The 24,800-nt window shown below is 42.8% G+C and overlaps 1 protein-coding gene across 1 annotated transcript in view; it reads right to left on the reverse strand.

Annotated features, from left to right (window-relative positions):
* Positions 1–103: 103 nt before the first annotated feature.
* Positions 104–24,800, reverse strand: part of RYBP (RING1 and YY1 binding protein) — a 40,207-nt gene continuing 15,510 nt past the window's right edge. Inside the window, exons 2-4 of the mRNA XM_010147850.1 lie at positions 5,108–5,284; positions 4,892–4,990; positions 104–724 (exon numbers count right to left, since the gene is read on the reverse strand). Coding sequence (XP_010146152.1) covers positions 472–724; positions 4,892–4,990; positions 5,108–5,284 — 529 coding nt within the window. The 3' untranslated portion in view covers positions 104–471. The remainder of the gene's footprint in view (positions 725–4,891; positions 4,991–5,107; positions 5,285–24,800) is intronic.

Consider the following 24,800-nt stretch of genomic DNA (forward strand, 5'->3'; position numbering starts at 1 on the left):
TTTATATCAAAACTGATAGTACACAGTATAACTGGAAGAAGAACTGAACTTAAAAAGGATATGTTGAGAGAAGATGGAGTTTGTGAATGCAATAAATAAAGCCCCCTTCCCTTCCCACCCACTCCCTACCCCAAAACAAAAAGTTGTAATGTTCATGGAAAATTGTGCACAGCAGATATTATAAAAAAGTAGATTCAGGAGCACATCCAATTATAAATGATTGTTAGGAAAATCATATAAAACAATGGAATACATAAAAGTGTCAAGAGTAATCGTTAGGGTGAGAAATTCCTTGGTGGCCAGATGCCCACGGCAAGCAGAAATTATCCTGGTTGCATCAGTAAGAGGTCGATGTCCAAGAAAGTGTGTTCAAGCACAGAAGAGGCTCTCCAGGATTTGAACAGCATGGGCAGGTGGAGTGTTTGAATTTCATACCCTGATTCATAGTTTCCACAACTCCATGTGCAATTTTCAGAAAGATTCGTCGTTGACTGCTGACATGTCCCCCTTTGGCGTGGAGGAACGGGACGAGCCCTTGTCTGTGCTCTCAGAGCCCGAGCTGCTCTGATTCTGTTGTTCTGATCCTGCACTGGAGGTCACTGTAGAAGACGACGTGGAAGAGGAGCGAGTCTTTTCTTTAAAGTCTGTGATAATTACTGTGACATTTCCCACTGTGACTGCCAGCTGCTGTGCAGTACTTCTGTCCACATTTTTCAGTCTGGGTCTGAAATAAATGAGAAAACATTTATTAAAAGGATGAAAGTAACCAAGAAAGGGAAAGTTTCTTAGAAAAAGCATTTGACAACACACTCGGTGTGACTTGTCCTCCACTCGCGCGCACGGATGCCAGTAACCGGGAGGGGAACCTCGGCAGCAGTAAGTGCTGCACAGCGGAGGACGAAGGTTTGACCTTCTGCTCCCTGCGACAGCCTGGGCTGCGAGGGCTGCAGCAGCGTGCTCAGCCCCAGAGGAAAAAACCTGCCTTGCAGAGCTCCACAAAGAGTGTCTGCTGTAGGCTTATCCTCAATCCAACTGCCAGAAAAGAGGACACTACAGCAGAGCCAAGCGGTCAGGAGCCAGACAGACCGAAGGATCTCCTCCCCAAGGGGCAGATGAAAGAGTTCTCTTATCTAAATTCACCATCTCATCATGTGCCCTGATGTTACGAGACAAGGCTGTGACTCTGCAATACAAAACCACATGAAAGCATTTGGACCACGGCTCTTTCATTCCCATATTGGAACTCCGCAGCTGCAAACAGCACAGGCACTGGGACAACTCGGCTTCTCTTTCAACTGCTTGGAGCTTATACAAATCAGATGCCCAATCAGCCCATGTATAAAATCGCTCAGAATGTTCCCTCTGGAACCAAGGCTATTGTAAATAAAACTCTGCATGTACAACAGTACTGCGTGCAGCTAGCGCTTTTGGTTAGGGAAAGGAAGGAAAAAAATGAAAAAAAAATCAAAACCACCCAAAAAGAACACAGTGGTATTTATAGCTCAGGATTATCTCAGTAATTTGCATGCTGTGCTATCATTCAATTAGTAATGTAGCTAATAAGGGTCTAGACTCTAGGAAGCTGACATTCATGCACATTTCGGGGGCTGATCCAAAGCTCTGATAGAAGAAACCCTGGACACTCCTCCAGCTACCAGCAGATTCCAAGTCAGCTGCAGCAACTGCTGCAATTTACAGCTTTTGCTCCTAATTAAGGGTCAGGCTTAAGCAGCAGCAGATTCCCAGTAGGGAAATAAAAAAAAGCAGAGTCTTCATACATCAGTGAAAAGTAGCTTGCTGAGAACTGCCTCATTCCAAGGGATGGAGGGAAGGTTAGTTTACTCTGGGATCAAGCTCCAGCTTTTAAACCCATCTGCCCTTCCTCCTCCCCGTCTGCAGCACACTAGGCTAAATCAGCCAAGGCACAAAATAAAAAAAAAAAAAAAAAGGGGGGGGGGGGGGGGCATGGAATTAAGCTTTGTTTGCCATGCCTACTCAATGGCTTGCAGTGGCAAGTTAACAAGGGGAGAGCCCTTAGATAGTAGTTATCCAAGTGGTATTCTAGAATTAGACAGAATAAAGTATTATGTGTGGGCAGACGTACAGCTTCAAAACTAGAGCAATTGTTGCAAACTTCCTTACCAAAAATGACGTTACTGCACCACAAACAGTATTTTCATATCCAACCTAGAAGGCTGTTTCCATTTTTAACAAGTACCCCAGGAAAAACATTTCTGATGGAAAACACAGTTACAGTACTACTGGACTGGGATAAACCCTCAGTAAAACCTCGCAGTTGAAACAGCCCCGTGACCGAGTGACCAGTCCTTTCAAACCCGGGGCTGAGCCCAGCGAGCTCCTGCGGCAGCGACGCGCGCCCACACGCACGCGTTGTACGTACGCGCTTGCAGAAGTTGGCAAATTCAACACGACCGCTAGCTGAAATGATGTCACCTTGTGGGTAACAAGAAAGGCCAGCTAGCTCAGCAAGTTTTGGGGTTTCCGTCGGCTTTCAGATAACGTCTCGGGAGACACAGGCTGCCCCCAAAGCAGCGGCAAGCGTTCCCGGAAGCATAGTACGCATACGTATTTTCCTCTCTAAGCCCTGAGTTCCTCTAGGAAACCCAGTTCTTCCTGTCATTTGCCTGGGTCATTTGGGTTTTTTTCTTGAACTCAGAAGCAGCCAAAAAAACACTGGCCCAGACAACAGAACAGACCTTACTGCCTCCACCTTTCTACGGGGTTGAACATGCACTTCTGCTATTGCCTGTCAAAAGCCAGCACTAGTAGTCATAAATAGGGGGCAGGGGGGACAAAAAAAGAAAAAAAAGAGTTCATATGGCCTAAGCAGCATTAAGTTCTGCCCAGAAAAGCTCCTGCTACCTCGGCAGCCTTGGAGATACGCCATCCATCAAGCACCTGAGTGAAACTAGCATGCATCTTCAAATGCCATGACAAAATAACGTGGAAGGACTGGGTATGAGGAGCAGGGCTGAGGTAAAGGATTTCTTCAGTCCCACTCACAAACGTTTTCTCAATGCCCATTTTAGAACTGAGCCCTCCAACCATTTCTGTGAAAGGTTTTAGGGATCTCCCCCATGCAAAGGGCTGCTGAAACACAGATGGAAACCTCCAGACAATCTCTTCCGCACATGCCTACAACTTCTGCTTTCTATAGAAGGCAAAAGGATCAGGCCCATTCACGTTATTTTCCAAAGTTAAACACTCTGATGCTTCACATTTACAGCTAATAAGGTTTATGGCCAAGAAATTAGTCTCAAAACAATCAATCTGAAAGTGCACAGGAAGGCATAGAATAAACTAAGATATTTTGTCAGAAACAGGCATGGTATCCAAGAAGTTCAAACAGGACTTCTTAAAAATCCAGAGATTCTTAAAAGACAATTTACAAAAAAAAATTAAAAAAATCTGGGCATGAAAAAAAACTGAACAGGTAACTTATGACTCTGTAAAAATCAGATCCTTTAAGATGACTCTTGACAGCACTCCTGAGGGCAGTGAATTGCAAGAAGTTCCACTAAACTAAACACTTTAAAAGACAATTTAAAAACCGAAGGAGATAACGTATCCCTTAAAAATATCCAGCTAGACCTGGTAATATTAAGGATTAATAAGGAATGACAAAAGCTTGCCATGAAACATGGACTAAAAGACTCTGCAGTAGACAGAGTGACTCCTTCAAGGAGTAAAAAAAAAATATTTGATGTAATCTATCAATTTAATATTATGTCATTAGTCAAGTGAATCAAGTCTCCCTCATCCTAAGTCTCAAAATAAATACCATTTCAAAAAGAACAGGAAAAAAACCCTTTGCAATAAAGCAGTATTTCTCCAATCATATCAGGAATGAACAATTTGATTTTTGAGGGCTGAGGAAGAACTAACAGCAGCCCCTGCGAACAGCTCAGTCTTTTAGCACAGCAAATCTCACATCGCCCTCACGACAGTCAAATGACTTACTGTGCAAAGGATATTCACTGTTATTAAACATTTTCATGCTATTATTTAAAAACTTCAGAGACAAGTTTTCTGCAGTCACGTCTTGCCAACCTTAATGCTAACAGCAGCGCGAGTCGGGTTTCCCATGGGCCTTACCACCTTTTGCAGCTCACTAACATTGCTCCAGTTCATGTGGCTTCACTACAGAACAATAACAGCATATTTAAGAGATGGAATTCTTCTAAAGACCACATAGACAAAGCACCCAGTTGAATTCTGCCTCTTGTAGCTAAGTTCAATAATATAAAGACTGTTCTTTGATGCTGAAGTTTTGACCAACGAAATAAAGCACAAGACACCACTTAAAGCAAACAGGCATGGAGTATCAGCATAGGCAAGACTAGGAATAAACCTCTCTCCACAGACAGCTACTCATTTGAACCTTAGACAAATATTAAACCAACCATTCATGATTTCATTGATACCAAGATTCTAGCAAATCTGTTCATGCAGTCTTTTAAATCCTCCATACTTGAAAAATTATCTGGACAATTACAGTGACTGAATCATGGATAAGGAAGTAATGAAAGTAACCTTTGTTACTGCTATCAAGTGATAAGAATTTGATAAAGACCACAATTGCTGGTTAATTTTTCCCCCAACACTGTGTTTTACAAAAAAAGAACTACTGTCCAACTGACAGTATGATTTTTTTAGCAGAGTGGACAACTGAACAAGTACTTCCCATGCTTGAATCTGCCCTCCCCAGCAGAGCATCTGAGTACACGGAGAAGGCTCATAGCCACTGATGGTCTTGCCATACTAACGCTGGCAGACCCTGTGGGTTAGACAGTACTCTGTCCATCAAAAACATGTTTGCCATTTAACCCAGTTCTCAGATACGGAGAGCTTAACTTTGGTATAAAGTTACCTTGAAGTGTGATTTGAATCGCTGGTCTTTGTTGTAGTATTCCCAGACTGTATACTGTTTGCTTCGCTAGGAGGATCTTTCACAATATCTGACTTTGGTCTGTAGGAATGGGAGGGAAGAGGGAGAGTGTGATGTCATTAGGTTAACCGCACAAGTAATCAACGCACAGAGCTACCGAAATCTCTCCGCGCCTAATAGCGCATCCTTCACACTTACTTAGTCTTCTTGTTAGTGTTCTTCTTCGTGACACTTGGACTAATTTCCTTCTCTTTGTCAGGTTTTTCTTTGTCTTGTTTTTCCACTTTCTCTTTCTTCTCCTTCTTAGGCGGTGGTGGGGTTGCATACTGCTGGGCAACTTGCTGTGCCACCAACTGAGAGTTTATTCTAGGTTTTCTGTAACGACAAGAAGACAGATCTATAGTCAGTCTGACACAGTGAAAATAACTTCACCAAAAGCAGCACGAAGACTGAATTCAGCAACCACGGAAGAACATTTCACTATAAATGAAGACACCCATTTGGTTCTTTATAGTGAAGTGCTACTGCTGCTACCAAACAAGATAGAAATTTTAAAATTAACATGAAAAACTGCTTTTTCATCAGTTTTTAACCCCATCTAACATTCTTAATATAATGCTTCCTTTCTTCCATCCATGCCATCGAATCACAGCCAATTTTGGGCGGACAATAGTGAAAAAGCAGCTTTCAAGAAGTTGCCAGCCACGGACTGTGGCTACACTTTGAGAGAAGGAACAGAGTGAGTGAAAAAATATCTTTCCCAATAAGCATCATCTCCTTCATATCTTTCAATTTAATTTTTCAAATGAGCTTCTGGTTCCCTGAAACAGCAAACCTCACACAAATAACAAAGAACAAGAGAAGGTAACTGAGATGACTTTGTCCTGAGGCCCGGGACCGAAGCTCCCTGGCAGGAGCACAGAAGACAAGTGAGCATTCATGCTTCCATGAGGGAATGGCCGTGCCAGCCTCCGACACACCGTCTTCACACAACTGTCTGCAGTACACAATGGTGCTCGGACAAAATACACAAGCAGATTGTCTTTCACACTCTATTTCCATTTCAAATTATGATTTATACAAAACCAACAGCTTCATACATAACCCATACCTTGGTTACTGATCCTCAGAGAGCCTCAGAAATCTGTACCTCCCTCTCTTCTGCATTCCTCACCCAAACGCTCATCTCCACTAAGTAACTTATAACCTCTCCCTCCTGGCCTGGAGGTTTAACAAAGTAGTTTATACTCCAAATACACTGACTATTCATGATCGATTCAGCCCCTTTCACATGCCAGAACGATCTATGCTCCCTACATCCACACAGCTTACGGGGGGAAGAAAACCAGGTTATCAACGTCATTACTCTTCCATTATGAGCTAAATACTAATTGCAACAGTTGCTCATGCTTGTCCCTAGCCATTATATCGGTAATAAATAGGATTCAAATTTTCTGCATAGATTAGACTGTAAGAGATTGTCAATGAAAGCAGTATGGAAGTACCATTTAGTCTACAACTGGAACATGGGAACCCAACAGTTTCTGCTACAGAACTCTAAATGCACCCAGTTTTTACTATGAACATCTAGATAGACTTTCCTAAGCAGGTACTCAGTGGTTTCACATGTTTTATAAAAATAAATGTACAAAACACTGACTGCTCACACTAACATCTGCATTTAGACATGATACACACAGATAATGAAACACCCAGAAAAGTTCTGCTCCCTGTCACAGGAAAATCCAAGTATCTAATGAGGCTCTCTTGGCACTAGTTTTCTGTATAATGGTACCACGACGCTACTTAACCCAGACATACCCAAATATTTCATTTCACAACCACAACTTACTACAAAGCCTATGCACCAGGTTGTAATCAGGCCCCTGACCTGCCCCAACACCACTGGTATTATTCACCCAACACAGAAACTATAGCTCATTTTATGCTACAATCTGCGTGCATTTCTGAGTAAACATTATCTTCTTCAGCTTTCAGTAACTATGATGCTGAAGTGTTTTGCAGATCAGATCAAGCAGTTACCTGTTCCACAGAACACTGAAGATCTTCAGCGTCCTCACATTTAAAAATCCCGTACACAGCAATTTCTGTCTTTATGACTGAGAATAAACACGTATGAAAAAATGGTTTGGTTACATGGAAAAGATTTTTCAGTTTGATGCAACCACACTAAAAGCTGACATTAGCTTGTGTCAAGAAACCTGCTAACCGCCTACTCAAAAAGAAAAACAAGATAGTGTCAAAAAAAAAAAACCTTCAAAGAGAGGGCAGATACCATCTCCCTACATGATTACACACGATTAGCGTGAAGCTGCCACTTCTGCCCAGACTTACAGTTATTTGCTGTTTACACAACCAGCTAAGTCAGAAACCCAAGCCATTCATGGGAAAACCCAATTCAAGGATTTGAGAGCACCTTCAAAGTTGTTCTACTCTGCCCAACTGATGTGCCTGCTCGCCGACTTATTTCCGAGCCTTACACCCAGCCTCCGCAGCTACTGAGCTGCCGTTCCTATTGCAGGAGTGCTTCACTGCTTGAATGAAGATGCAAAGTTTTAAAATGGAACCTTCAACTAAACTAAACAATACCACACTGCATTGCCCTACAGAAGGCTGAAATCCAAAAAAGATGAGTGGTGCTACGGAGACACTTCACCCCATGCTCTGCCGCTCGTCATCTGTGCCTGAGACAGCACCACTACATTTAGTAAGTTTTATCATTTTCTGGCCAGCCGCTGACATAACTAACACAACTTCTCCAAAACCCCTATTTGCATATTCCTACTCACACACCACAACGGCTCGCTGGGACGGGCAAACCCAAAACTGAAAGCAAAGAGAGCGGGCGGCAGCATGTGCGGGCAGGGGACCTGGGTTCCTCCTGCTGCGTGGAGCAAGGGAGCGGAAAGCTGTTGAGACTTTGGTCAACACCAAGCATGGTTTAAGATCTGCTGTACTAGAAGAACAGATTTATTTTATTTTTTGAATAATGCAAATACCCTATAGCATTCCAATTCCTATTTTGGCCATTTCACCCACCCTAACAGCAAGATTAGGAAGGTTAAAAAGCAGGTAAGTTAAGCAACTGCTATACTCGTAGTAATAATAGTAATAGGAGTATAAAAATCCTTTGGATAAGGATCCAGGATACACTGGTCATAAGCCCTTTACAACAAAGCCAAGCAAAGCAAGCCGAGCAGCGCTTTTTTAACCACAGCAAACTATAACCATAGTAACCACAATCGAGTAAAGTGGCTGCAATATCCAAAACTGGCTCCAAGTTTCCTTGCCCGCCAGAAACACACTTCAAGGGCAATCGCTGATCTAATCTAGCGCCCCTAGAACAGACCGTCCCTTCAGGCACCGTTCCTGCCTCTCGAGCCATGCGTGCCCTGCCCCAGTCAAGCTGTTTGTCAAAGCGGCCACCCCCTTGGCGAGAGTTGTGCATTCATCCCCAGCCGTGCCAGCAGGTAGCTTGCACTGCCTTCTAGAAATAAGGGAAAGCATAAATGCTGTAATACCTTGCAGTGGAGACTAGCTGTCTTCTCTTTCAGAATCTGAACAAGGAAGAGGAAAATGTACCATAGAGAGAAACATGCCTCCTTCCCACCTGGGCTACAATGATTTAACGCGCTCTGGCTTCTATGGCAGAAACTGAAGTCGTAAGAACAGAAGGATCCCACTTTTCTTTGTTTTTGAACACTACAATGTGTATGAGTCTCCCTGCCCCTAATTTTGTTACAGCTGGCCCTTTCATATTTTTTTTGGCAATCTCTAAAGAGAATGCTTCTACCCATAAACACCATTATTTCTTTAATATAAGTTATCATTAAAGCAGAACATCCTGAATAGAAACTTGTAGCCCGCTGTAAGAATAAACAGCCCCAGAAACAAGCATTAACTGTTTTTACCCCAAGCCCGCTCATGAGCTTACCTTCTGCAACACTAAACCAATTCATATAAACCAAGAATACACCTAAGTGACGAAATCAAACCCCAACTCGGCCTCTTCCGAGCTTTCTAACCAGCACTTGCACTTCAACAACTATATTGGCTTAAACCTTCTACTAGATGACAACAGCATTATACAAACCAAAGCTAACAAGCTTCAACTTCTAAAAAAAAATATCTTTAGAGTTGCAATACTTAATATTACACGTTTCTTGAATTCCTAGGCAGACGCCAAATCCTGAGCTCTTCCTCCTCTTGCAGGTCTCCAGGTCTACTGGCCCAGCTTCTAGAAGGACGTGGCTTGAACCCTCTCCTCACTGCATCCCTACAGAATGTGTTATGACACCTCGATGGCCACCATTCCTAGGTGCAGAGCAGGCACAAGTATCAGGTGAGCGCTTTCAAAAACAGAGAAGCCAGTGTGGTGCAATGACACATGCCAACAGACAAACATCATGAAAACAACTTTTCAGTGTAAGCATCTGAAATAGGTATGTTTCCTTCCACCTGAACATTAAGACAATTATCCCCTAATTTAAGCAAGAGCCTGGGTACAGACTCAACCATCAAGATCCAACCCCGATGTGACAAATAAGCAAAGAGGATTCTTACTTTCTTATTTTCCAATATCAAGAGGATTGTTTTCTCCCTCCCCAAAACTAAAAACAACTAAACTAAATTAAACTGGGCTTTCAAAGTTACGTTCAGCCAAATACGTTGTTTCGCTGTAGTTAAACTGTAGTTCGCATCATCAGAGTAGACATCTGCACAACAATTAGTGATCTTTACAGCAAGGAAATACTGATGCATGAAAAGGCTAAAATACACCTGCTATTCCAAGCGTGGGTTTAGCACCTAGGTCTTTACCATCAACCACCAGAAATGATGCACACAAATACTTACTTTTTAATAAAATACCTTTTAGTAACAGAGCCCCACAGAAATGTTATGACCCCGAGATTGTCACATGAAGTGAGAGTGGGATGTTTGGCTCACGGGAAGTGGAATAAAAGCAAGACCTATCATGAAGGGCTCACTGCCTATGTTACTGTGCTCTTGAGAACAAGAAAAAAACATGTACTTTTAAAGCTCTGGAAAGCATCTCGCAGTGCCTCAACACTTGCATTTTCTTCTGTATCTCAAAGCTTCCCTTCAAAGTGTGTCTCGGGTCCAAATCCAGAGCACTGACATCCAAGAATTCTGCTGCTCCACTCCTAACCCCTGCAACAGGGCTTAGGAGCAGAGCAACACAAATCACACCGCATATCCAACACATGGTCGCTACTCAGACCTGGATTTCAACAGGGATATAGGAGGATAAAGTTGCACCATATTTTTCATGTGACCCTAATTTCTGTATCTGTTTGGGATTTCTTTGGTGCTGCTGCCTTGAGAAAAGGCAAGCTAGCCACCTCCTGCGGATGCTGCGGAGTGGAGACAGCGGCTGGCTTTACACCCGCAGCAGCGCACAGAGACCTTGATGGACTCCGGCAATCCCCAGAAATGTGGATCTAATTACAAATGCTCTTACTTTCCTACAGCTATGTTATCAGAAGAATGAAAGTGGCATCAAGTGGGATTTCGGAGTCAAAAGCCTCATGTAACACGAAGTACCGAGGATTTGGATAATTTCATGCTGTTCTGGCTTTGATGCAAGCGGCGATACCAGCAAACCTCTGCGCAGCTCGCCGTTTCTTTGAGAAAATGTGTTTCATACCCAGTGCAGTGTGAAGCACATGATTATTTTACTAATCCTAGTCATATATGACTATATCTTTGCTCAAAGAAAAACAAGACTAAAAGTATTTATGTGAGTGTTTGTGTAAGTGCCAGAAGAATAATTCAATAAGCACACTTCTGAGCAATACTGTAAAGCGACGTTAGAAACTCACTCATTATAAAAAAAATAACATCTCCTTGAAAGAATTTTACATCCAGAAGAACCAACGCTTTGGAGAAATTTAGCTATAAAAATGATAGGGTGAACTCCCATTCTGGCATGAGTATTTTCCAACTCATCTATGATGACCACACTGTCCTTTGTAGCAACAAGAAAAGGGATGAATGAGCAAATTGCCCTTAGTGTACAACTGCAAAGCAGTATGGAAGCTGTATACAGTTATCCGAAGTTCTCTGCATAGTACAAGACCACAAGGCAACGATAAACACAGTAAAAGCCAACCAGAAGAAAAACCAGCAAGAAATACGCGATTGAGCAGTATCTCGTTGAAAGAACGTCATTTTCCTTTAACACTGATGTGTTAACGCTGTGCTTTAGTTTAGAAGAGAGATGTTTAAAAATTAAGAAGTTAATCTAAGGAACATCCAACTCCCGGGCTGCAGGCGTTGGTTATCTTTCAGCCCAAGAGAATGGCATTCACTACTGACCTTATGCAGAAGGGCGCAGCAACACGTTCGAAACACTCAAGTATTAAGGCTGAACATTTTGGAAACAAATGCGGAAGAAAACAACCGCTTCACACAAGCAAAATAATTGTTCACCACAAAACACATGAAGTACATTTTTAAAATGCACAGCCACGTCCAGAAACCTCCAAACCGTTCAACGTTGTCCTTGACCATCCAGCCCACTGAGACCCATCTCCTCAGAAACACCAAGAATTAGCATTGCTGATCTTTAATTACTTGGCCATATTTACAAATCAAAGTGTATAAATCAACATTTACTCGCAGAGTTGCCACTACACAGATTCTGCAGCTCGCGTTTTTAGTGAATATATGCTAAAAATTGCAAATCCAGTACTAAGTGAGTTCAAGAATTGATCCATGAAACCATTTCAGTTTGACTGCTCAACAGCACAATGTAATAGGGTTTTCAATTCTTTTACAGTTCTTTATTAATACACATTATTTCCTATAATCCCATTACAAAATAGTCTAAAGTTAGGGCCGTAAGATGGATTTGGAAACAGTTTGACCAGAATTTTTCCATGCCAAAGTTGCAAGTAGTCACATAAATTCTCAAAATGCCCATTGTAATGCAGTATAGAACTGAAAATAGCAAATAACATTTATTCTAACTGGTCACATAGGCACCACCACATACCCAAATGTTAAATCTAATTGGGACCATTAATGGCACACCAAATTAAATAAAATCATCTTACATGTGCTCCTTGCACAGCTGGACTTAGGATGTGGCGGGCTGCTGGCAAGAGAAGAGCTCCAAGTTGGAGAATGGGGTGATTTGGGAATTTGTTGGGTAATTTTCAGTGGAGAAGCACCACTGTTTGCATTTTTGCAAGTGTACGGAACTTGCACAAAACCTCTTACCCACCACTCCCCAGGGGAAACTGGTAAATCACAGACTGGGATTTCTGGTTAAAAAGTGCTGAGCCAGAGATGGATCATGAACCTGGGTCCTCACTCAAGTCTCAGTGGCTCTGCTCACCTCACTGCCCTGGGTCTCTGTCCTTCCCTATCACACACCCTTATAAAAATAATGCAAGAAAAAGATGTCTACCATTGTATGCTGCATGTGTAGCATGTACTACAGGTTTAATCTGATATACCTCTGCCGCAGAGGGTGCATGGCACCAAGTAGTGTAAGACAGCAGCAAACTTCTGTACACTCTGGAGAATGAGAAACCATCCTGGCTCGGTCTCTTGCAAAACAGCACTTCAAGAGCAACAACTCTCCCCTTTTGCAGCTATTTAATTGGAAATCACAAGATTGGCAAAAGGTAGAGTTAAACATAAGTTTTTTTCAGGGTTCTTTGATACTAGAGTACATAAGGAAAACAGCGGTGATGGTGACTATCAGTCACTGGAAGAGAGCCTGAGGTTTACTTAACTGCTAACACTGTAAAATTTAACTCACTACATCTGCGGGAGGCAAAACAGAAGTCATGCTGGAGTTTTGGAAGAAATACTGCTCTGTTTCTCTTTTTAGAGTACAAGCCTGCCTGGAAGCTCAGGCGGTGCTGGCAGTCTCGCCCATCCTCTCATCCGTAGCACCGATCTGAGCTGCAACAGGAGATAATTTCATCGCTCATCTGCAGCAGCTAACGACCACCAGCGGAAGCCCCGAGGCTGTCCAGCAGCTGCTCACCCTGCACTTGCTTTCTCTGCCTAGTCTGAATCCCTGGCCGAGACCCGCTCCAACGACAGGTCTCAGCTCCGTCCCTGGAGCAACAGGCAGGGGCTGCAGCCCCCACGCCTGCCCTTGCTGCCTGTCCGGTGCCCACCGGCACGGCTCCCCGTCAGCAGGCACTGCAGGAGCTTGTGGGCACAGACATGTATGTATGTATGACAGCAAGGCAGTGCTGAAGAGATCTGTACACCGCTGGAGTTGCACCTGCATTCATCTGCTGGAATCTTTTCCAACAGGAATATCCTGTGAGGACTAGAATGGCAAGAGGTCTGAATTACTTTTTTTCTGCTTTAATTACAAAATAAATTACATTTCATAGAATCATAGAATGGCTTGGGTTGGAAGGGACCTTAAAGATCATCTAGTCCCACCCCCCCTGCCATGGGCAGGGACCCCTTCCACTAGACCAGGTTGCTCAAAGCCTCATCCAGCCTGGCCTTGAAGACATCCAGGGATACGGCATCCAACAGCTTCTCTGGGCAACCTGTTCCAGTGCCTCACCACCCTCTCCGTGAAGAATTCTTTCCTGATATATCATCTGATATTATTCCTTAAATAAGGAGTTCAACACGCTGCTAAACACATGTAAAATGAGTAAAGAATTGGCAAAACACCAAGTTTACCACTTCTTAAGCACATTTTGTCTTGTCTGACTGGGAAGCAGAACTGTCCAAATGATCACAACTTTGTTATGCTTACAAATATTGTAAAACTACTTCTGATTCACGACTGTATAGAAAATTTAAGACAAAAAGTACATAGCCAGAATTACAACTTTTCCACTATTTCATAAGATTTTTTTCTAAGATTTTTTTTAATGACCCATTTAAAAAATAAGCAGAAATTAAGGAAAAAGGAGCACAATACACCTCTCCTGCTTAAAACAAGATTTGTAATATGCAATAGACTAAAATAGCATCAATTCCCAATTGCAACATCATCTTAAACTCCAGTTGAACAAGAACAACTTCACAGTTCCCCTTCTTGCTTTCTGCCTAACCAGAACAGTTAGACAGAAACAATTTTCTTACCACCCGCAGTAGTTAAGTCCATGGCTAAGCATTCAGAAAAAAGCACTCTCTCCTATCATTTATTGCATTTGTCAGGAAAAAGTCCTACAGCAGTATAAAAACTGTGCTAATATATACAAAATCCACAACCAAGCATTTACAAAATGAGATGTAATCGTAAACAAAGATCACACCAAGCCTAAACTTGAAAAGATGGCCTTGAGATTACTAAATCATACTACTTAGGTATGCAAATTCCTTTGGTTACGAATAATTTTAGTCATATTTTCAAGCTCTGCACAAGCTTCATTTATAGAAACTTATTGCAAACACCCTCATCATAGTGTTGACCATCCACTGATCCACTGGGAGCTTCAACTTAATACATCACGGAAAATTCCAATCAGTACTTCAGCAGGTAGAACACCGAAACAGTAAAATCTGTTGTGCAGCTGCTTCTAGTGTTTTCATCTACAGACACACCTTACTGCAAAATGGCAAAATTCCAAATATTCTATGATTTACAGAGACTTAAAAAAGTTGTTATGGACAATTCACTGACCTCAGCACAAAATTTACTTGCCTCCTACCACCAGAACGATGCAAAAACTAAGACAAATTTACTTGCTTGTCAAAAATAAGCTGCTCTCACTAGCAAAAATTTGGAAACAGTTCATAAAGCTGGTAGCAACCAAGATGTGTGTAATAAAATTACTTAAATACTTCTTCCTATTTGACTGTTTATTAAGCTATGTATAATCCTGAGGAAAGCGAACAGGCTCAAAACTTCCTGTTGAGTAACAAGGTGCTGTTGGCAGCATGCGGGTATGAGTCTGATGAAAATTTAACACACAAGATTCCCCAAAGCAACTGCTGATGGCTACTGTATTATGAATTAAAATAATGAAAATCTGAGGAAAGGATTAGTTTCAGCAAATCTAACTAAAGCTGAAAACTAGGAATACCAGACTTGGTGTTATAAGAGTGCTTTATCACTGCACCTAATACATATTTTTATTTCAGACACTGAAATCTTGAGTAGTAACAGAAATTGTCACATATACACCATCCTTTAATCTCATCTGACATGTCCCATCTGGGAGCATCTGCCTCTAGGTTTTGGGATACTTCAGTTTCATGCTTCAAAATTGCAGCAGGAAAGAGACCAAACTTGGAAAACAAGCACGAAAAAGGAGAGATGCTGATAAAATGAACTCCCTACCAAAAGAAGGGACATCAGTTAAATTCTGAAGTTGATCTCCTCTCCAAAAGCTTGTACTAAAACTAGAAAGTAAAATACATTTCCAAAGGCATCTAAGCATAAGTAGTAAGTAAGAGCAAAGAAAACCCCATACTTTTATAGGAAGATGAGTTAGAAGAGCATTCTCTCATTTAACGTGCTCAAGCATTTCCAAATTTGCATACATATTGAAGTACAATGCCTAATAATGTGGCATCACATACAGTACCATTCCCAAAGAAACCTTTTTTTTTAAAAAAGAGAAAATCTATTATGGTCTAATCTATGTTTGCAAATAATCAACATTCAAATAATGAGTCTAAAACAACACCTGTTGTACAGCTAGAGCTGAATAAGATCTTAAGATTTGGAAGCTGCATACCAGTGTCGTTGGTCCAGAATTTGTGTTGTGACAACAGACTTCCAACACCCATAACTTACTAACAAATGGAAGGTAAATTTTAACTCTGAAATGAGGTGAATTTGTATAACTTGCAGACTTAAAACTTAGAGAGATTGAGAGTTATCTTTCACAACTGCTGTCTACCCTTTTGAATACTGTCCTAAGATCAGTACCAACAGGGCTGAAAGAGCCTATAAACCTGTGAGCAATAGTCACTAGCAAAAGCTACATAAAGGGGTTTCCAGTCAATTAATAATGCTTAAATTTGCGTAACACTGAGAAATGCAGATAACCCAAATACCTAACCTGCACATACTGAGGCACAATAGGGTTGCTTAAAAACAACAAAGAAATTAGAAACTCTCTTGCAGAGTCCGCTGCTAATGCAGGGATGTGCTAGTACCGGAGTAAAATTTTACTGTGCGTGCATGACACTGGAACACTGTACACTTGGAAAAAAAGATTTCTCCATCATTTACCAACCAGGTTAAGTTCACACAGAAGCAAAATGATAAACTACCAATTCTACAACAGATGCTGAATAGTCTCAACAGACCCTAAATCTCTAGGGATGACTTAAAAGGGAAAAAAGTGCCAACTGAGCAAGGCAGTAATTTTAATTCAGCTTCATCAGACACCGCAGGCTTTACCTAAATGAGAGAAACTGAGGTTTTCCAGCAAACAAAACTTCCTTTTTATTAAGGACAACCAAACAAAAAACCCACCTTAACTACATCTGTGATAGGACCTCCCTTCATACAAAAGGGACATTTCAAGAGTCCTTGACCCACCAGGGAGGCAGCTTTGCCGACACAGCTCCAGCCTGCAGTGGCTATGCCATCTAGGAGACACACCAGGACTGCTGCAATGTGGGGCTGATGCTGCTCCGCTGCTCCCCAGCTCCGCCCGGGCAGCCAGCACCAGGCAGCAGCACGGGCAGCCGGTACCCACTGGTACCAGCAAGTGGTATCCCACCTACTCCTTTGTACCCGTCCTGGTACAACCTGCTGTACAATAGTCACTGTCAATGGTTTCAGAGGAAACCTTACTGTTCAGGAAATCAGTTTGCTTTCCTAAACACAAGAAATAAAAGACACTGAAGGACCATGAGACAGGCAGATGTGTTTTCAAAAGGCCACCATGTGCTCAGAGGAGGGGTTTTCCCCACATTGTGTCCTCTGAACACAATCTGAGAATGGAACATGGACACACAAGTGACATTTCGGGGTGTGCAGCTCCATCCAGGTGGCACAAGGCACAGCAATCCTGCACGCACATGCACTGCTGCCCAGGGAAGACGGAGTCGTCAGGCACTGGGCTGCCATCAATGGCTGCTCTTCAAGCACCGTGGGAACAAGACAGAAACTTCTGCTTCCAGAATTATTACTCCTGGGCGTGAGGAACTGACCCAAGATGGTTTCAAAATTGCCAGGAAACAGTATTATAATGCTCATTTCGGAAGCTCTTCCTCTCCCTAACTAGAAAGCCTTAGGAGAAACCTACTTAGTAAACTGTTGGCTCCCTACTTGGAGTACCACTGTGAGTCACCTACATGTGCCTAGAACGCTGTGGGATAGGGGAACTCAGCTGCCTTTATAAACAAATCTAGCAGTGTGCACTATTCTACTTAACAAGTCAGGAATAATTAATTAAAACAACAGAAGCTGTTTCTGGTCTGCTGCAAGCCAGCTTCCGATCTGCATGCAGGTAACAATAACTACCTGTCCAGACAAACCCATCATTTTTCAAGAAGGTAAGGTAATCTTGAACCTAAAATGTTCATTTTACTGTATTCCTAAGTGTCCAACCACTGTTATCATGCCAAGGACTGCTATTTTGCAGCCTTGCATATGCTCACACTGCTTGCGTTTATTCGTACACACGCAAACACATACGAACATACACATCCAAAATCCTGAATTGCCATCATTCTGGTACAAGCCCCAAGGAGGGAAAGGAAGCAAATTTTGTTAAAAGGGGTTTTTTGTTTGTTTTGGGTGTCATCATCCCCCCCCCTTAATTCTTCAAAACAATTCTGGTGCCCCATCCTAGAGAAGTGGTTAGTCTCACTGAAAACCACACGTTAGGCTGTGAACCTGTGCCAGCTGCAAATCACTCCAACTGCCCTGGCACCATCATTTAAAGTGATTTTCCATTTAAAAGTCTCACATCAGAGCCAGCACAGCCTTTCATTACCCATCCCACTTAATACCCACAATCTCTCCACAGCTCAGTCACTCGGTCTCCACTGACCAAGCAGCACACAGAGACTGATGTGCGGATTATTGGGATTCCTAATGCCTTTTCTCCCCACTGGCTGAGCACTTGGCAGCCTGCCTGACCCGCAACACATGTGGGTTTGTCAGCCTAATGCACTATGTCATCTGGAGAGTCTCAGGATGAAGTGGGACCCAACAGCATCCGCATAGCAAAGGCCAAGGGCTCCTAAAACTTCCAGCTACTACACTTTCCAGCACTGTGGAGAAAGAGGTTCAGAAGTGAGCATCAGTGTTAGCCACCGCTCGCTTTCTGGGAGGCAAATATGCAAGGTAAGAGCAACAGCATTCAGCACAATCCCCTAAGCGAAGGCTGGAGTCAGCACAGGGCTTTCCCGCACAAAGCCCCTATCACCACCTGATTGTTATCGTACAATGACTCAAAAACTGCATGTCAGGATTCCGGATTTGAGTAACTTTTCCTTTCACATAACCCACCTACTGTTAACTAAATAATGACATTTAAAATTCAGAGATACGGGCTGAAAATGAGTTGTGACCAAATCAGTTGTCACTCACCAGTTTAGAAGACTGCTATTAATCTGTATGTACACCTGACACTTAGTCAGGGCAGAAAGAAATGAGGCTTGGGCATTTTTTCTATATAAAAGATACACAGATATTTTAAAGTGTGAGGCAACACATCAGCCCCGTAAATCCCACTGTAAATTCTTACAGGATGAACATACAAAAGGAAATACCACACAACATGCAAATATCAAATAAATGAAAATTTTAAATCATGCCTAACTGAAAAGTGTAATGAAAGTGAAAGTGGATTGTAGGTGAAGGAAATAGAGAAGCCAGCAGAGATCTTACTTGGAAATGGAAGAAAATAATATGCAAAATAGAGCTGAGGTTTCACTTCCTCTGTACAACAAAATACAACAGAAAGCTCAAGCACAACACATGGCACGTCCACTACAACCTCTGAGACACCACGTGCTGTCCATACACACCAAGATTTTCTACTTTTATCTGATATCAGATTACAGATCATTTGTGAATTATCATCTGAGGAGAGAAAGATTATGATTACCAACTATGTTACCCCATACAGGGATTTTTACACAACATAATATAAACCTATTTTTCTGCTAATAAACATATACTCATTATTTTATAATAGCAAACAGCAACAGAATAACTAAAGGAAAATCTTGAAAAGCACTGGTAAACGGTCAGAGAGCACTGGGTTTGGTTCTGGTCTAAGCATACCATCCAGCTCTCAGCATCAAAATATCCCAGCACCTCAGCCTTGGGTGTCTAGCAAGACATCCCTTAGTTAGGTTTATTTCCATTTAGCTACAGGGAAACTGTGACAAACAGCCACTTGCTTGCTTGGGGATGACTACAGCAGAAGGAAATATCTGAGCCCCAGGTCTACATCACTCTGGTGATACACATCTACCAGATTAAAGAAATTACTTGCTTCCAGATATCTGCAAAAATGACTCAGTGAGATTCTACTATTTTACGTTGCTTCCTCTTCTAATTTCTTCCTGGATTTGCGCAGCTCATTGCTTATCACCAGAATTTCCAAGTTAAAGCAAGCTAAAAACAGAACTTTGTTTTCACTCGAACGCATTGCGGAAAACAGCGGGGACTGAGCTGAGTAACCGCTTCCTAAGGAGCTCGTACCCTCGCTCTGCACCAACACTGGGGAGTGAAAAGAACAAAAGCTTTCGCGGCTCGTATAAGCCTGTAAGCAGTTACGCGCATGCAAACCATCTAGAGGATAAAACAGAAAATATGCTCGTCATTATCTCTTTTAATAATCTCTGGGGTCACAGCAGTAGCAAGTGCCAGGATTCAAGCCATTGCAAAACTTCCCCATCTGTGCACTGCCCACATGAGACCGCCCTGCCCCGCTCCCCACGGGAGCCCTACTCCTGCCACCAGCTCTTCAAACCCACCTATTCCCCCTCGCTGTCTCCCACAAAACCAGCCGGGTCCACACCATAGCAGCAGCAGCTCCGATACTTACGGCGAGGAAGGTTGTGAGCGCTGAAGCCCCAGCAAGAATTTGCAGCCTGACCTGGAACCCCAAAAATTCTATTTAACATCTTTAAAGACTGAGTGGCAATTTCAAAAAACATACTGGCTTAAGTTCACTAACTGAAACCGGTCACTTCTGCTAGAAAACTTAGGGGTACACAAGGCAGGAATGGTTGAAGCAATGACCTTAATGCTGCAGTCACACAACTGCTCGCTTTTCAAGTGAGTTTCCCCAGAAGAAACTGAAAGCCATCAAATAACACAGAAACACTCATGGAAATCATCATTAAGGCACAAAAAAACAAAAGCAGAAAAGCTTTTATGTGCCTCCTTTTAACAAAAGACAATCTAATTTTGCAACAGCTGCTTCACTGACTCAAGCCTACGCCCTGAGGCAGGGGCTAGGTTTGGGTTTGTTTCTGTTTATTTCACAGTTTCCCTGTTTATTCAGCTTCTTTCCTCTCCCGGTGGCAGCCAGGGCAACGTGGGGCAAGCAGCTTTGTCCAAAACCAACAAGCAGTCCTCACCCCCAACAGCCGCTCCATGCTGCTCTCTGAAACACAGGTAGCCATGCTCTTCTGAACTTCCAAGAGGCTTCAAGTCTTCTCTAAAGGGAAAGGTAGCAATCACCTCAGAGCTTGCTTGAAAAAAACATCCTATTTTTTCCCCCTGCTCCAGGTGTCATATTAAGCCGAATGAAGGTAGAGAAGGTGGAGAGGGAAAAGCCAACGAGTTACACAGCCTAAGCTCGATGTAGATTAGATGCTGCTTGCACAACTGTTAAAAAACCACCAGCACGAGTTGTAGAAGTCTCAGCTCCTTCCCTGGAGGCTGCAGACATTTGCCATAGATGCTGGTACGGTCACCAAATGCTTGGGAAGCATCAGACTTCTCTGCTTACAGACAAACACACTTCAGGGGTGTTTCAGATGACCCATCCTACACTGAATTTTAACCTAAATGACACTGATTCCACCAACTTCAAGTGAATAAATGACTTCTGCCTTACGCAGGCAAGGACTGACTTACTGAGGAATCAGGGCTGAAGGAGGAGCAATGTGAACTTTTTAAACACATTTGTAGCAGGAAACCTGGGTACTGAACATCCTTTGCCAACAAGCACACTCATTTTGACATCAACAATAGAGCTCTTCCACAGGGATATCCATGGAAAGCCAGAGTTTTGACAGTACACAAGTCTTGCTCTACTTCCTTTGGGAACGGTGTGCTTGCATTAAGGTGTACACCCAGATTGTTCTCCTCATCTCAGGTACACCTAGCCAGCAAAAAAGGGAACGTGGCTGCAACGTCAATAAAACATGGCGATACGGTAAGTTGGCCAACAGTAGCAGCGCTGGGATCTAACACCCGACTTCAGGAGAGGACTGCAAATCCCCACCTCGACGGCAGCAGATCCTGAGCGAGCACACGCTCCCGGCCATGGCAGCAACAGTGGCCAGAGACACAGCAGCTGGCTGCGCACACCCAACACTCAGCAGCTCCATGTTCACAGGTGCGTTTTACACACATTAAAGGAGTAATTGTCACTGGGGCAAAATGAGCAGCAAGAACTTGGTGGTCGGGGACGCAGCATGGCTGAAACAGGAACAACATTGGCAGCAGGACGTTCAGATCCCACATCGCTTTGCCTTCAGCGTCAAGCCACACGTGCATCCGCTGTGTGGATATGCCTTCAGGCTGAACAGTGCTTTTCCATCACGATACTGCACCGACGGACCCACTCTTCCTCTTGAGTAAAGGCAGCAGCTCCAACAAGAGTTTCACCAAAACAGGGACTCCCACCACAGTATTTGATAAAAGTCACCAAGAGAAGGTGTTTCTTAGAGAAGTGGATCTTTAATTTAAACAGATGATGTCTCTTAAAGGCTACCATTTCAATGACTGACACGTAGTGACGTTAAAATACCTGAAAATAAGCTTATAAAAAGAACCTTGAACCTTGCAGACAAGGCATGCCCACGCAGTGCCCACTGCAAAACCCAACCCCTGCACAGATTATTTCTTCACTGCTTCAAAGACAAATAAAACCACCACAGCAGCTTCATAGGCATGCTCATCCACCACTTTTACAAGCCAGGTTCCAGCAACAAAATCCTCTTCCATATTTCTTCTTTTTATATCAGCAACAACTTTGGGTCATTTATTTGCCTCTGGTCCATCCAGAGAAGAAAATCATTCACCTAATATGGAGTCTGAGGTGGGTTTTTTTTCAGAATTTTACAGACAAGTAAAGCAAAGTTTTCCATGCAGTTAAACAATTTCAGTCCTATTTGCGCATACCCGCCACACCATACACAGGCACACAAACAACCTGCCTGGCTTACAAGTGCTCAGTGACAAGTAAACCTTTGGGGCGCTGCATTTTATGTATTTCATGCCTGCATTTTACAGAAAGCTGCAGTAACAGCAGTACTGGGGTCATGATGGTTTTAAGTTCAACAAATTCTACAGGAAGATATAAGTTTAGTCTAAACCAGCCCCATGTAGTTAAAAAAAAACAGACCCGGGGACTTAGGAGCCTGTTTTCAGGGCAAACAGGCGAAATGGGACAAGTTACTCTAAATCCTTTGTACATTACTGCAATCACAGCATCTCTCCAATTCTTTCAACCTGCTTAAGGTATTTTTACATCAGCTGGGCTGATTTTTGTACTCATCTAAACTTCCCCCCTTTCCCAAGTCTCGGGAGAAGCTTGTCCATTACACAGACCTGAGTGGGCAAGGATCATTCCCGATGCCTTGGGACAGAGGCAATAGCAGAAAACTAGGAGGCAAACACTCCTGGAAAAGGGAGTCAGTGAAAGAGCTCATGAATAACTAACACCTGCCTACTCACTGAAGTACACTAATTAGAGAGAATAATTGAATGACTACTTTCCTTACTCAGGGAGGTGCAGATAAGAGGTATGGGGTCTTCTCATACCTTGGATGTGAGTCTAAAACACTCTCAGTTGGCAGCAACACACAGAAAAAAGTCACCGGCTGTGACAATTAACAGCTTCAATTTAAGTCTCTCTTGTTCAAGTGAATAACTCTTCTACTCAGACACACTACATGAAACAACTCTTTCTCAACTAAACAGATATATTCCAGGCACACAGCTAAAACCTGAATGTAAAACCTGTAAGACGCTGGGAAGCAGCCAAGTGATGTTTTAACGTGGTGGAGTCTGAGCCTTGCTAGTCCTGCCCGCACACACTGAGGGTGGGAAGGGGACAAGGGCTCCAGTGTCCTCCTGCAACCCCAGCAACACTCCACTGCGTAAAATCCTGCTTTTTAGAAAACCAGATTCTCAGTGAAACTCAAAAACAAGACCATGCACCAGCCTACAAAGGAAAGGAGACGTCTAAAAAATTAGTTATTTTGGGACACGCGCGGACATGTGAAAAAGGACCTAGAACTCAGTGTGAGCACTAAATCCTTAAACAAGATGTTGTAAAGTATGGAGAGAATTCGCCTAAGATGTTGCTTGCTAGCTACTTCCAGGAAAAACGTATTTCAGTTTAAGAGACCTATGTTGATTTTATTCACACCACAGTCTGGGTTGTTTTCTTTGTGGAAACAGGTGTGAAGGTATGTTGGAGCTGTGCTTAGTTCTGCCTTACCTCTGTAATAAACAGAATACAACCTTCATTAAAACCCTTCTTCATTAAAACAGCTCAGATGTGGGATTTATTTTGTGCCACTTTCTGCCTGAATTTAAGAATACACTTTTTGCTATAATACACTTTACACAGGGGCTGAAAAGAGACTGCTTGCATAACAAGTGTTATGCAATTTCCAAAATAAATACTACTCTTGTAGGGGAGGAGGATTACAAAGTCCCAAAGATTTTCAAGGCTGCAGATCTGGCTTCAAAAGCAGAGTCTGTAAAAACGGCATGCCATCACAAATCCTTCTGATAATTACTGACATCGCATCGGCACCCAAAGATCCCATCAGGAACAGTGTCAAAAGACAACCTGGCAAAATATACAATTTACCACCACAGTACCCTCTCTAAAGGAGTTAAAGAGGTTGACATCAGCTTAAGAGAAAGAAAAAACACACCACAAAATGCAACTTTAACTTTATTAGCCATCTTCAACCTGGAGTGTTTTGCCAGTACAACTGCAGTAGTAGAGCATCTCCAGTGGAAAACCCACCCTAAGAAAAAAGCCCACCAAAATACCATTCAACTGAGAGATCATTATGGAGATGTTTGCAAAACAAGCAGACCTCGGACTGTGAACAACCACGTTAAGTCACAAATTGTCCAAGTAACTCACCGAGTTCAACACAGAGCAAAAAGGAAGCCTAAGAGGCAACATAGAGAAAAACTAAGGAGCAAGGGATTTGGCAAACAGACCCCAGTGCCCACCAGTCCCCTACCTTCAAATTCTGGCAAGTAACTTTCACAGGCATGAAAAAAAATTGTTTCTCCTTAATTTTTTGTTGCTTTTATGGCTCTTGACAGGCAACACTGACACCGACCCTGTGCTGGGACAGGAACGTCCATGTGCACCAGCTCCTCCTCCAGCCACGCACCGGCCGAGCATCTCAAACCCCCACCCCATGCACAACTGCAGTATTTGCACTGGAAATGGTTGGAAAGCAGAAAAGTCATTCAGTAAGTAAAAGAAGCCTGTATTAGTTTAAACTCATTTTCACTGAAAATTGAAGGGGTCCATGGCAAGTTTCAGATCTTGGACTCCCGGGAGACTTTAACCAACAACTTCAACTGGGTATCGGGGAGCAGAAAGGAGGGACATCAAATTCTGAAAAGGCAGCATCCCTCCTGCCAAAAACTACAGACATAAAATTACACTTTCACAACTGAGCTTATCAGCCACGTTTCAAACATAAGATGCATTTATCT

The sequence above is a fragment of the Eurypyga helias genome, unplaced genomic scaffold (assembly GCF_000690775.1).
Source record: "Eurypyga helias isolate BGI_N326 unplaced genomic scaffold, ASM69077v1 scaffold35162, whole genome shotgun sequence".
In the NCBI taxonomy this organism is placed as follows: Eukaryota; Metazoa; Chordata; class Aves; order Eurypygiformes; family Eurypygidae; genus Eurypyga; species Eurypyga helias.